This window comes from Convolutriloba macropyga, chromosome 4, assembly GCF_964194025.1.
Source record: "Convolutriloba macropyga chromosome 4, txConMacr16.3, whole genome shotgun sequence".
Classification (NCBI taxonomy): Eukaryota; Metazoa; Xenacoelomorpha; order Acoela; family Convolutidae; genus Convolutriloba; species Convolutriloba macropyga.
Genome location: NC_134471.1, coordinates 31,613,801 through 31,628,496, shown reverse-complemented (window position 1 = coordinate 31,628,496; position 14,696 = coordinate 31,613,801). Strand labels below are relative to the sequence as shown.

Below are 14,696 nucleotides of genomic sequence, written 5' to 3'. Positions count from 1 at the left end.
ATCCTATAAACAATAACAATGCTTAACATGCTCAGCCTGCATTTTCGATGCAAGTCATCAATGACTGGTAAAAGTTCAGGTAGTTTTTCTCTTAGCGCACTGTTGTTAAGTCACAAGACAATTCAATGCAGCGACCTATTCTTGATTTACAATAAGGACAACTAATTACTTTTTATACGAGGCGTACAACTGTTCTATTTTTTCCCGAAAACATGCTTCGATTGTTGACAAGATCTCAATAAATTTACGTTACTGCAAATTGAATGTTTAAACGACACTAATACAGTCGCTTGTCAGAAGTATTAGCCTGTAGTAAATAATGATGATGTGACTATCTATCAACAGAAGGAGATTGCACCTGGCATCCTTCTCTCCTCAGACGTAGAAGATACGCACTCGAGATCTATTGATTAGCAGATCCCCATCGTAAAAGCTTGTCTCAATCACTATGTTCCCACTGAAACAGTTCACGTGCTTTCATGCGTTCGTCATTTAAATCTTACAAGAACCCAGGACTACACAAAAGATCTCCCCGTGTTTGTGGCATCAAATTTAATCGACTGCCACAAAATTCTGTACTGTTTACACCAAGTCAAGTACTTGCTCTGAGTTGATTGAGTTTCTATGGTCATGATGAAAAAGAATCAGCAGTTAAACACAAACGATAAGGTAGCTTTAAACCAAATGTCAAACCGTGTTATTTAGGAAAGTAAAAAGTGGACTAACGTCAAAACTGATGCAGGAATCATCTGAGCCTCAGGCGCTGCCTCTATGGTCGATTGCCAAGTGTTGGTTGAGTCAGGGATCACAAAGCCAAAGTGAAATATCCACTCTGTAATATAACAAGCGCCAAAATGCAACAATTGCTCGAGCTTCTCCTATGAAGTATTTGACTTTCACTGTTCGCTAATTGTTCCAAAAATTTTGGAATGTAACCAATATAAGCAACACCAACCCAACCTTTTCGCTCAGACATATTTCTACTTTTTGTAGACTTACTAGTAGAACAATAATTGCATAATTTTTACACGCTGTGTTAAAAAATTGAATCCGAAGACCTCAAAATTCAAATGTTCTACATTTTTGCGACAGAAAATCGGCTGATAGTTTCCAAGATTCAAATTCTCATATAAATGCCTAATACTCATGTCAAATTTTGGTGTTTTCAAATAGCCCGTAAGAGCAACCAAATTGACAAGAAAATGTATTGATCATGTTTTATCAAAGAGATTGATCAGCGTGGTAACACTGAAATAGAGTTCTAGCTATCATTACGCTCTGCTAATTGAATTAGGTTTGTCAGTTGTATCCTCTCAAACTGATAAATTTCTTTGTAGCCACAATTTTATTACTTTAAAACAAAGCCAAATTACTTAAATTTTCTCTATCTTCAACATAAATTGGGCCAAGTTTTTGATGATTAATGTTCAGTTAACAAGTAAAAAATTGTAAACGATTGGCTGACAAACGATTTGAAAAATCTTATAAACAAAAGAGATCGTGCTCATAGAACGCTCATACTTATTCCTGGTGATGAAAATGAAATCGGTTTCAAACAATTACGGAATTCGATCACAAAATCCGTAAGAAAGCCTCGCAAACACCACTAAGATCAATGTTGTCTCTATCTAGATATCAAGCAAAGAAGTTTAGAGTCTTCAAAAAAGTGGCTTAACAAAGGCAATCAGGAAAAGGCATCGATGTTGAAGCATGCAACAAGTCTTTTGTTGATGTAGGGAAAAAATGGAGTAGTACAAATTACGGAAGCAAACAGTGAGACAGGTACTTTTTCCTTATTTCCTGTTGACACATCAGAGATCATCAATACAACAAATTCTTTGGCAAACAAGACTTCAGCTGTTCATGACGGGATACGTAACAAAGTTTTAAAGATTGTGGCATCAGTCGTTCACTTGGCTGTGGCTAAATTGATATCTCAAAGCATAAAAAAGGGTTCTTCCGGTTTGTCTTTACATTGCAAAAAAATTCCTAAGACGGTAAATTGAAGAACCCCCAAACTATCGGCCAATAATCTTATTGTCATCTCTGAGCAAGGTGGTTGGAAAAACACTAAACACAAGAACAGTTGATTTCCGTAACAAAAACTTGTGTCTACTGAGCAGTTCGGTTTCCGGTCAATACCTTTATGCGCACACGCTATAGCTTCAGTTACGGAAATGATGCGGAAAGATACAGATTCGCAAACGATGAGTTTTGCTCGTTCCATTGACTATCAAAAAGCGTTTCATACAATTGATCATACAATTCTTCTGGAAAGTTGAAAGAATGGGATTTTGAGGTGAAGTGGAAAAAACTGATTGCTTCTTCCCTCTCGGACAGAAAAAACTACGAAGCTCTCGGATCAAAACAGTCAAGAAAAGAAAAACTCTAGGTGTTCCTCGAGGTTCAAATTTGAGTTCATTGCTCTTTCTCCTTTATTAATGATCTACCTCAATCTGTTGCAAATAGTCCAAAAATAAAATTTTTTGCTGACGATACCACAATTCTAACAACAGATGAAAAGTACAAAGTAACCTCATAAAGGATTTGAAAAAGATTGAAAATTGGTGTTAAGAAAAACTTGGGATTAACAGTAACAAAAGTAAACTTATGGGCTTTGGCAGAAATGCAAAAGACCTCACAAACTTTGATGCTAGGCAAACTGCTTGAAGTAGTTGCTTGATATATCTAGGGGTTTTCATTGACAAGCGTCTCGATTTCAAACTATATAATAATCACGTTCGAAAAAAATTAACGGAATGTTATTTCGGGCGAGAAATTTCTCCCCGAAAGCCTATTTAACTCAAATTTATAATAGCTATGCCGAGCCAATAATAACGTATGGCAAATTAGCTTACGGCTGAGCATCAAGAACTAAAACGAATACTAATTATTGTCTACAAAAACGCATTTTGAAAACTATATTTTTCAAAAAAAGATCATCTCTATTTATTCAAGCTCTACAATGAGCTCTGTTTTTCATTTATTTATTGACGCTCCGGTAAAGGAGATCATCGATCAGAGAGCTGAAACTTCTCCCTTAGATTTTCTCCAAGTTGACAGTAATATGCCAAACACACGGTCATCCGTTAGGTCACTCGTCCGTATGCCAAAAATTGTCTGTAAAAAATATTCAATTACCTTGCTAAGGAAAAACTTTTGCCAAAATTGATAGATAAAAATGCAGTTTTTTCAATTCAAACTAATCTTAGAACATATTATTTAGATAATGAAGACGTTTTTGATGTTTTATTAGGCATTATTTCATTAGGTATTATTCCGTTTATGTAGATTCTCTGGGCACCATCTGAAGAGTCATTCGACTCGTACGGTATCCAAGGTGGTGAATTGAATTAGTGCTTCATGATAAATTGTTTTGTATCTTCTGCCATCTATATTCAAATCTTAAACATTCAATAAAATATTTTTTATCAGCCTGAAGTGTTCTCGAAATCCTGCTCTCAAAAACTATGTCTTCTTTTCCTAACTATGATTGTTTCCAGTGAACACAAAAATAGATGCCAAATTCATCAATTTTTAGCTATACAAACTTAAGCATCAACTGAGAGAAAATTGTCAAATTTAAAAACAAACAGAAAAGGGAGGAACTGTATGCTCAGCTGGGTTGTTCGCTCAGCCAATTTTGTCCGGCCGATACGTTTCCCGTAAAGATTTGATTGCTATCACTACAAAGCCCATTGATCATAGAACATCTTAATTGGAGGTTAAAATTTTGTGAACATCTATCATTTTCGTTACTGAGCACAAAGCAAGATGCCAATTCATCAATTTTAGCATTACAATTTAAAGTTTCAAATAGTGAAACTCATGACAGTAAATGTAAGAGCAAAGAACAAAACAAAACAATGTATACTATTTAGCGTCTGTTCCAATTTTCTAATTTTAATTGCTTCTGTGAAACACAAGAACAATGTAAAATTAACCTTTAAATTGTCTTTTACTATTGTGGTTCTATTAGTAGAAATAATTTGACATTAATAGTAAAAAGTTTTCTATTCAAATCTGTTCAAAAGGAACATGAGAAAAGACAACAACGAGCATAAAATACTGACCAGTATCAAAATTTTAAACAAAACAGTGTCCCAGTTATAAAACATAAGCTAAAACATAAAACCAACAAAGTTCGAAGTCTACTTTACCAGAAAGTGGATGGACCTGTAATTGATGAAACTTGAAAGATTTGAAAGACTTGAAAGTTGAAAGAAACAACCAAAAGGAGCCAAAATCAACGTAAATTGATAAATTGGAAAACAAATCAAAGACATTAAACAATTAGCTATCAAATGAAGGCATAAAAGGTCAAACTATCAGTTAATAAGAAGCCCACAAAACCTGTGACACATCACAAAAAATACCAACCACTAGGCTATCAAAACTAAGATCTTCACTGCGAAAATTTTATTTTCAAATTGGTCTCCAATCAACGCCATGTTAATGTGAAAATACACTCAGAGTGGCATTGGGAATGATCTACGCAAGGAAAGGGAATGCAATTTGTACTTGTTCAAGATGATCAAAAGAAATTGAATATCTCACTGACACTACAGAGAAGTAGTAATCTCTACAAAAGATGACAGATGTATTCTTGTAGACTGAGGCAGTCCAACATTAAGCCAATATCTTTGACAGTCCAACCGTCCAGAAAAAGATGAGACAAATCTTATTAAATTATTTATCAGGAATGGTTCTATAGTTAAGCTTAACCCATTATCGGGACTACGGTTAGATCCTGTTCCAAACATTATCTATGGCCACTTGATAGATTAATTACAAAAGAGGAGGAATTTATCAGCAAATAAAACAAAAAATTCTCAATTGTCGTATGGTTATACATTTAACAAAGTAGTTCACCTCTTACTGTATCTTATTACAATCTCCCAACTTTTGTCTTGACACAACTTACGAATAAATTAAAGCCCTTTCATATCTCAATAAAAACCAATAACCTATCAAGAAGAAATGCCGAAAAACACCACGAGCCAGCAGTGCTCACCGTGAGCTACAACCTGACAACAGAAACTAGCATGTCAATAGTTTCCAGATCCCTTGATCGACGTGGACACAGGCTCTTCTTTAGTGACAATGGAAGCACATTCCTGGGCGCCAGAATAAAATCCAAAGAAATCTGCAGCTGGACCATGACTTCATAAAAGACAACTTGCTGGGACAGTCAGTCGAATGGCGCCTAAACCCTCATTGTGAACCTCACTTTGGTGTTGTTCATATATAGTGAAAAACGTGCTTTTCAATCCGGTATCCGCCAAATTGACCAACGTTTTCAACCATCGTCACAGAAACAGAACCTTTAGTAAATGAGAAAACTTTGACGCACGTTAGACAAGACAACGAAGATCCGTTGACCCAAATCAACTCGTGTTTGCTCGAGCTTTCCCTACCCAACCTGTTCGTTCAACGAGAACCCATTTTTGCACACGAAAACACGAGGGACACAGATAAGACATTGACTTGAAGCATGATGGAAGAGGCTAGTCTAAGAATACGTGCCCACTCAGTACACCACAACAAAATGGACCACCCGGAATCCAAACGGAAGTAAACGATATCGTTTGGTTAGTGGAGTCCGAAAGGTATTTGGCCTTTAGGACGCGTGACAAGGATTTTCACCGGACCCGACCAAACTGCTAGGGTATGTGAAGTATAAACTGCATTTTTAACCCACATGATTTCGATCTTCCTGCAAGGTCAGTCAGGTAGGTAGGCCCCGAGAATGTTATCGCCATTGGTAATTCTTAATACTTCGGCTCTGAACATTTGGGTCAAAATTATTGTAATTGATGCACGGCTTAATTATTGATTCATAACAGAAAACATCAAGAAACAAAAGGGCACGTGGAAACCAGATGAATTGAGAGTAATTGAACCAAGGTTTTGAGGTACTAGAGAACAAAGCATGAAGTACAAATGACGAAGAAAGACAAGTTGACGCTCCCATCCGGCATCGTCATTGTCAAGGAGGCCCGGTGTGCAGAGATACGAGTGGAATGAGGTGGAGCGGGGGAGTGGAGGAGTTAAGATGGCGGGTGCTCAAGCTCAAAGATCCGCCCTTTACACCGTGAATATGTCTACTCACGAGTATCGGTTAATCACACACTTAGAGACTAGTAAAGCTTTAAGAGAACTGCTCAACAAATTAATGCACTGCGGGCTTTACCGGTTTATCTCATTGTAAGGATGAAAAGTCATGATCAGGCGAAACAAGTTACGGGGCATAAGGGAGTTCGGGGTCAAACTCAAAGAACCACCGTCACACCATCAATTTATGTCTTCTCTACATTTTCGGTTAATCGCATACTTAGAGACTAATAGGCGTTTCGCTCAAAGAGATTTGCTCAGCGACTAAACGCTCTCCGGTTTATCCCGTTTTAAAACAATAGGACGAACGAAATGTTGGTAGTATGAAAAATCGCAAAGACCAGCAGAACTAAAATTATTGCTGCAAACTTTGTTTGAGAGCAATTAAAAAGCACTCAAATAACTGCCAAACTCAGTTCGAAAGCAATTACGATTAATGGATCAGCGATGCCTCAACAATTACAAAGTTGGAAGCTATGGATTTTAAACATCGATTTAAAATTTATACGGTAATTTTTCCATGGATTCGATAACGTGTCAATCCGTATTTACCTTCTATAGGTTTTCCTTTGAATATTACTTGCTGAACTAAATGAAAGTCGTTCATGAGTTCTTTTGATGAAAAATTGACTTCTCGTGACACTGATCTGCATTTTAATATCCTTTTCGGCACACGCGCTGAAACAGAAGCATTCCGAGAACGTTGCTCAAAAATCACACGGCTGCCTTTGCGCTAACTTCATTGCAGTTGGCGTATTATTTATTACTTCATGCCACAGAAATTTTAATCTAGCAATTTTTTATACTATTTTGACTAGATATTGGAGTTGCCTGCAATAAATTTTGACCCAAATCCGAAAACAGCTACAGGCTGTGCAGTAATTTATTTTCACGTCATGCGAATATACAGATTCATTCATTCTTTCGTTCACGCATGCTTTATGTTTTCAGCTCAGATATGTTGTGTCTTTCTAACCTTCATGCTCTTTATCCGGTAGAGATCTGAAATTACAAGACGGGAATTAAAATCAGGGAGAAAGGAATTACACTTGGAAATTGTCGCAACAAAGCAGCGTAAACAAACAAACAAAATAGCATGTAACAATGAGGGATAAGCTGGCATTAGATAGTGCATTAGGGTTGTTTATAAAAGGCAAAAAGTACTAACAGATCATCATTTCCTTGCCACATAATTTTGCCTGACTCGGCATCACGCAAATTCATCCAATTCCTAAATCGAAACCATTTGAGTTGATGAGAAAGGAAGTCAGTCGAAATTGCTGCAGTAAATTAAAGGAAGCACAAAATTAGACTCACAGTTTGAATCCTCTTCTGATATCTTCAACTTCTGTGGCCATTTTTAATCTGAAGATAAAATTCTCTATCTCGAATCAAATTGTATTATATCAAAGCGTAATTAACTTCAAATTCATCAAAATTCAGCTATGCGCATACAATAAAAGCCAACTAAGAATACTAGTGGCGTTGTTGAAAAGGGTTCTACTTCTTATCACCCTGATTCATTAATCCCAAAAAAATTTAGCATCATAATCTTAAACCTTTATATAATTTCACCCGCAAACTTTACCCCAGAAGCCCTTTCCCAAGCCTGACGAATCTAACTTTGAGTGTTAATCCCTAAACTCTTCACCCAAACACTACGCATCTCATATTTTGTATGTTAAGTTAACCAATTTATTAAGGAATTAAAATCGGGGTGAAATGATATAGGTGTGAATTAATCTGGGTGCAATGATAGGGCCTGAAATTAAACGCGGTGATAAGGCGGGACACCGTTGAAAAGACACAGTTGGTATAATTTTCTTCTAAATCAATTTTAATTGAATATTTTTGAACAAGAAATCCATTAACAAAATTTCAATCTAACAAAAAAGAAACTTCAAATCCAAGTGAATCAATAAGCAAATTCAACAACTACCATTAATGGGTTGATGAATTATTGCACCCAAAACTCTTCCCATCGGGCGTCAACCTCGACAAAAAGTGAACAGTAGGTGAGAAATTCGAGGGAAAATTTGATTTGTAATTTGATTCTGTTTTATCAATAGTATCGGCCTCGTCATCGGTGGATAAATCAACATGAGGTAAGCTTGTTTCATCTTCAAGTAGACAAAATGTAGAGCCAGGCGTAGGGAAATGAATTCGTCCGAACGGTCCTGTTGTCGGAGGTGTTTTCAGAAGCTCTTCCAACGACAGTGTTGGTTTCCGACTGCTTCCGCCAGGAGTTGCTGAAATCATGCCCGATGCAACAAAATAAAATAATTCTAGCAGTTCTGCGTTCACTCCTATTTCGCAATGGTTTATAAGCTGAGTTCACACTAAAAAACTCAAAACTTATCGTTAATTTTCTCAAAATTAAAATAACGAAAAGCCAGGTAAGTCACAAAAGCAAATTACTAAAACCAATGGCAACAGACATTCAATATCAACAGTTGAATTGATTCCCATGACCACGATTGGGATTGAAACAAGAACAGGAAAATTGATTGTTACACAAAAAAATGACAAAAGCGCTCGGTATTTCGATTGGATTTTGTAATTAGGCATACTACTGCTTCTCAATAGGACGGTACAAGGATTAGTACCACTAGCAATAAGCTTAAGAGCTGGCAATTAAGACCAATCGATTAGAACAAAGTACAAATACCCGGCACCTAAAACGACCATATCGGGTTTTTCCCGTTTCAATTTCTAATTTGGTTACGATATTGACTTCGTTTACACGGTTTCCATTTTTGATTTCGTTTACAATATTGACTTTGAGCAAAATGAGCGAAGAAAAAACTCAGAGAAGTCAGAAGGATTTCACGCAAAATGTCAAAAAACGGCAAATTTGGATGAAGCAAAATTTTCATTTGACAAAAAAACACAGCAGGTGAAATTTTTGAAATACAATGCAAAGTATTGAATGAAAAAACTTCAAAATGCCATATATTTTGTGAAAAATAAACTTGTTGATATTTTTGGTGTTAAAATCAAAATTCCTAATCAAAAACGGAAAAAACTCAAGAATAAATAGCTACTTGACAGACACCTTACTTAACATATAAGAGAACGAAAAGATAAGGAGCACTGGCAAAAAAACAAAAGCTGTAAAAAAAATCTAAGAAAATTAGAGCCTTTCGCAAAAACTTGATCATGGATCTTAAAGCTAGTCTTCGAAACAATATTTTGCCGGTGAAAATACGCAACAAAGACGCAAGATCAACAAAACATTCTGGCCCCTCAAACTCGACAAAATAATTGAAATGCAAAATTTCTGAAAATAAAGTTGCAAAACTCTTTAATGTTTATATTCCTCGGCAAACCAACTGGTTGTCACCAAAATCGGCAAAACAACAACCTCTAAGGCAACCAGAAACATGGCTGGACATAGAGAAAAGACAAAACGAAGCAAAAAACAAACAAACTTAAAAAGCTAAATTCGGCAAACAAAGCAATATTTTTGGAGCTACAAAAATCTACCCACTATCTGGTCTGCAAGTTATAAGTTTTAATATCCCATAAAAATCTGAATAATGATAAAATTTCGTGTAAAATATGGAATCAAGAAAATATATGAATCACAATGACATTTTTTGATACAGTTCCTATAGCATACGACTAACACCTATGACAAAACTTCATCACAAACCGATAAATAAAAAAAAACTTTTAAAAACTGGACACAAACAGAATTGTTTTATGCTGGTCCCAAAAACTTCAAAAAGCAACATTTTCAGCTTGATGTAGGCCTTCCCAACACTTTCAGAAAATTCAGTAGTGCTGAAAACTAATACAGCAAGTGTGATGACTATAATACCACTTAATGACTACTGTGACTACTGTGCGGTACCTTTTTATCCCGTTCTGAAAGCTTAGTCATCAAAAAATGTATGAACACGTTACAAAAGACAGCACTAACACAATCAATTTTTTGTACTGTAAAAACATTGCCGAAAGACTCTGGAATCGACCCGAATTCAACTCAAAGTAAAACTTGACGTAGACCATAGCTACTTACTCGCTAGCCTCAAAAGTATCTCCAATATACTTATAGATAAGGAACAAAGAACGGTAGACAAATAAGAAATTCGAGGAAAAAACAACCGACTAACGTCGGAAGAACTGCTCTCGAACGAATAGTTGGAGCTCAAATCTATTGCAGCCTACTTCAGTCGGAACGGGGAGCAACTAAATTCACAAAGGGGGTTCCAAATGGCGCAATTAGAGGTTATTATATACCATTATAACCAATAGAATAATGCGAAGCAAAAAAATACACCAATTTTGGCGCATTCTTATTCGACTTTTAGTCGTCAACTGCTGCTACTGGAGTTCAGCTGGTGACATTTGTGAATGAAGAAATTCAGATAGAAAAATTCAAGGTCGTAAAAGTCACTCGGTAAGTCAAAACAGTCCAGCAAAAAAATTCATTACAGCAACACAATTAAAATAACGGCTTCAAACTTCATTCACAATCATTGTTTCAAACGTCGTTAGAGATCAATTGATAAAAAGCAGAGTCGGAAACAAATTTTCTGGAAAATTCTTTACAGGTTCAAATATTCGCCTCCAAGGTATATGACTCCAAAACAAATACTCTCCGCAGACTGCCCTGCTACACAGTTAGTTCATTAAATGGCAAACCAAATGGCAGCGAAAACCAAATATAACGAAAAAAAACCAAGTGAAAAGAAACTCGAAATATTTTAGCAAGTTTTTCAATAATTTCTACAAGTTCAAATGCTTCGATTTCCCAACAACCTTCTTGAGAGAACTTTCATGCTCTAAGCTCTTAAGATGCTGCATGGTCACCATCCACACGACAGAGAACACAGTGAACAGAAATTAAAACAAGGGCAGAAACGAAAAACCGTTAGAAAATACAAAATACTTTATTTACTTCAGTAACAGTCTCTTCAAAAACGTTCAGTTGTCTCCTTTGAGTATCAAAACAAATCTACTAATCTGAAAAGAGAAGTTTTCCCAAAGCTCAAAAGAAGGATAAACAGAAAACGCCAAAAATTAGATAACAAAATTTGAAAACCTTAGAGAAGGATAAATAAATCGCTATAAAAAGATTCTAACATAACCGACTAACGTCGGGCAAATTGCTCTCAAACGACCGGCGAGCGGTTGGCTTTGTCAGTAGCTAGCCACAGTTTAGTGAGGCTAGCTTTAGCATGATTCGACTCTGCAAATTTTAGTTTTCTAGCCTTTTTAGTAAATAAATCAAATAAAAAACTGATTTTTAAAAAAACTGCGAAATATTGCAAAATTTTAAAAAGCTTCCAGATTTTGCAGTGAAAATGTTAAAAACTATTTTTTGTCTCTGGACTTATGTCAAGTAACTCATCTGCTTGACTTGAAAAGCTTCGTTGGCCAGTAATGATCGTAGAAGGACAAAAATAATCAAAAATTTTGAAAACAATTGCAAATTTTACACAAAATCTTGCTGAAATTCAATATATTAAAATCTTCAAAATGATTTCATTGTCTCAAGAGACAATCCAGTATCCCTAGTTCAAGCTTTAAATAGTTTGACTGGCTCATAAATTGTTAAAGCATAAATTGTTAAAATATTGATAACCATTCCATTAACTCTAGAAACTATGCAACAGCCTATCATCAAACCTTGGAGGAGAACTTGGACCCTGGTGCCGGAAAAAAGATAAAAAATTCAAAAAGATCGAAAAAACTTGAAAAAAATGCAAATATTTTTTAAAAAATATTGATAATAAAATCTTGAAGACCATTCAATTACATCCAAAAGATTTACATTAATAATCAAACGCTCGAGGTGATTCGCTGGCCGGCCCTTCAGGTTGGAGAAACCTAGAAAATGACAATTTTCAAAAAACTTGAAAAAATTGCAGGTTTTGTCAGATAAATTGCTAAAATTCGTGATGTCAAGTTGAAAAACCATTCCATTACCACTAGAAACTATGCAGTAATCTATTATCAAACCCCGGTGGAGGTTGGGTGGCCCTTGAGGTTGGAGAAACCTAAAAATGACAAAATATTTTTTAAAAATTTAAAAAAATGCAAGTTTCATACACAAATTGCTAAAATTTGTGATGCTAAAAAGTTAAAAACCCTTCTATTACCTCTAGAAGCTATGCAGTAACCTATTGTCAAACCCTGCAGGAGGTTCGTCTGCCCTTGAGGTTTGAGAAACCTAAAAAATGACAAAATATTTCAAAAAAATTTTGCTAAAATTTGTAATAATAAAATGATGAAAACCATTCCTTGGCCACTAAAAATTTTTAGTACACTATTATCAAACGCTATAGGAGACTTCCTGTCTCCTGGGTCTCGTAAAACTTAGATAATGACAACAAATTTTTTAAATTTGAAAAATGCAAGTTTTATAAAAAATTGCAAAATTCGTGATGTTAAAACACTGAAAACCATTCTATTACCACTAAAAGCAATGCAGTGAATGAAATTGAAAAAATTTGGACGTTTTGTCAAAAAATGCTAAAATGCGTGTTAAAAAGTTGAAACAATTGCACTACCATTAGAAACTATGCAGTAACCTATTATAAACCCTAGTGGGGGTGGAGTGTCTTCAACCTCTAAGAACCGCCCTTCACACCATAAGTATAAGTCTCCAAAACAGTTTGAGCTGAAATAGAGCTGAAAGGCTCTAAGAGCACTTAATGCCCGCTGGGCGCTACCTGTTTATTCCGTTTTTGAGGACGAAAAGTCAAAAGCGTCAGACGAAAAATCGGTCAAGCGAAATCGCATAAAAAAGACCGACAGGACCAATATAATTGGTACAAACTTCGTTTGAGAGCAATTAAAAACGAAAAATAAAATAGCTAAAAAATTTCATTTAAATCGAACAAATGTGGTATGATTAAATACGCTCCCAAAACGTACAATTAATTCAAAATAATTATGAGAGAAGCCACTTTGGCTGAAAAGGTTTGCTGGGTTAGCAAAATACTTTTTTTCACACCAAACACCCGCTGCTCTCTTTCTGAACTAGTCGCCATTTAAAAAAAAATACTTGTCACCTTTACTCTCCTTCGACTCGCAAAAGTAGAACTACAATAACAGCCGACTGAGAAGATGAGGGCTGCTATTAACAAACAACGAACTAATTGCAAACAAAACTTTTTAATAAAGATCAACATGTTAACAAAAAGAACTGGCGAATAACACCACCTTGTACGGCTTAAAAATAAAGATCACTGATATTCACATCACGCATAAACAATATAAAACTCAACGAACTGAACTTCCGAATTTTCTTGCATCCTTTATCTGACGTCAACATTCGAAAGACTAAGGTTAACTCTAATCTATGACCTTTAATTAGCGTTGGTAGTCTCAATTTGACATTATAATTAAATTGAGGCCATTTTTTGCAAGTGAGGGAGCTCAATTATGAGAAAACCGAATCACACAGAAAATTTTAAAACGAACACCAAAGAATAACCTAAAATGATGACAAGCACATAGATATTTAAAGTATAATTGAAGTCTTGGAACACAACTACTCTTTCGAGCGATCCAGTCCAATCATACCATAATTGGTAGTTCCATTTGCTCGCTGCTTGGGTTTGTGTGGTCTGGTGAAGTCCGGAGTCACCAAAAAATCTTTGGGAGTGGCTTTGGTCGGGGTCAGAAAATTTGTCCTTCTGATTGGAGTAAGCCTTTTGCCTCCACTCTGAACAGACGAGCATAATTAGTTAATTTTAAAAAGACACATGATGCTTCAGATGAAGTAATCTTAAAAATGTTATCAATACTGTCCAAGGTAAACTTCAGCTATGATGTTCCTACCTTTTCGTGCAATTTTGTACCGTCCTAATATCTGACACTTTTTCAGTTTGGATGCAGCAGCTAGAGTACTAGGCGCTCCAGAAAACTAGTCTGTCTGTCATTCATTATTTACAGGTAAATCAGCAGAACTAAAGAAACTATAATAAAGAGAACAGAACAAGAAGAGATACAAACCGTCTATAACTAGGTGCTCAACTAGACAAATAAAAAGGTTATCAACTAGGAGCTTAACTTAAAAGTTTATAAGAGCGGATAAAATGCAAATCAAATTTCTAATTTTGGAAGCTTCTAGCCCAATTCGAATAACCAACTAACTTTGGACGAATTGCTCTCAAATGACTAACACCGCGAGACTACCAAGTTGGATTTGTCATTAGCTAGCCGGGTTAAGCGCGGTTTGCCTAAGCTTAACTGATAGGGGGAAAAGGGGTATATTGGGGGGAGGGGGTAATGGAATGGGGTGAGCGCAGTAGGGATCTCAAGAGGATCGAGCATGCGTGCGAGCTACGTGGTTTAGTGACCAACAGCACTAATCTAAAAAGCAATTAGTTTGAGAGCAATAAAAAATAAACAACGACCGGCGAGGGGTTGGCTTTGTCAGTAGCTAGCCACGGTTTAGTGAGCCTAGCTTTAGCCTACTTGAAGGGGCAACGTTGCGAGGGATGTCCTTGGCTACACGGGGCTCTTACGGCCTGGACAATGTGCAAGGCTGGGGATTGGGGGTGAAGTAAGGGCGGGGGGTGATGAGGGGTCAACTTCGAATAACCGCCCTTCACACCGTAAGT

General features: G+C 36.1%; 3 protein-coding genes across 3 annotated transcripts in view; all 3 read right to left on the bottom strand.

The window, feature by feature from the left end:
- LOC142337622 (fizzy-related protein homolog) overlaps positions 1–14,696 on the bottom strand; it is a 270,950-nt gene that overhangs the window by 247,246 nt on the left and 9,008 nt on the right.
- Positions 173–7,594, bottom strand: LOC142338392 (retinal rod rhodopsin-sensitive cGMP 3',5'-cyclic phosphodiesterase subunit delta-like). The gene is made up of 6 exons (XM_075388144.1): positions 7,432–7,594; positions 7,283–7,345; positions 7,091–7,116; positions 6,667–6,792; positions 727–832; positions 173–457 (listed from the first exon to the last, which is right to left on the bottom strand). The coding sequence occupies exons 1-6, from the start codon at positions 7,470–7,472 to the stop codon at positions 376–378; spliced, it is 444 nt and encodes a 147-aa protein (XP_075244259.1). The 5' UTR covers positions 7,473–7,594; the 3' UTR covers positions 173–375.
- Positions 7,922–14,696, bottom strand: part of LOC142337621 (uncharacterized) — a 28,180-nt gene continuing 21,405 nt past the window's right edge. Inside the window, exons 7-8 of the mRNA XM_075386988.1 lie at positions 13,654–13,795; positions 7,922–8,363 (exon numbers count right to left, since the gene is read on the bottom strand). Of these exons, the coding sequence (XP_075243103.1) occupies positions 8,056–8,363; positions 13,654–13,795 (450 nt within the window). The 3' untranslated portion in view covers positions 7,922–8,055. The remainder of the gene's footprint in view (positions 8,364–13,653; positions 13,796–14,696) is intronic.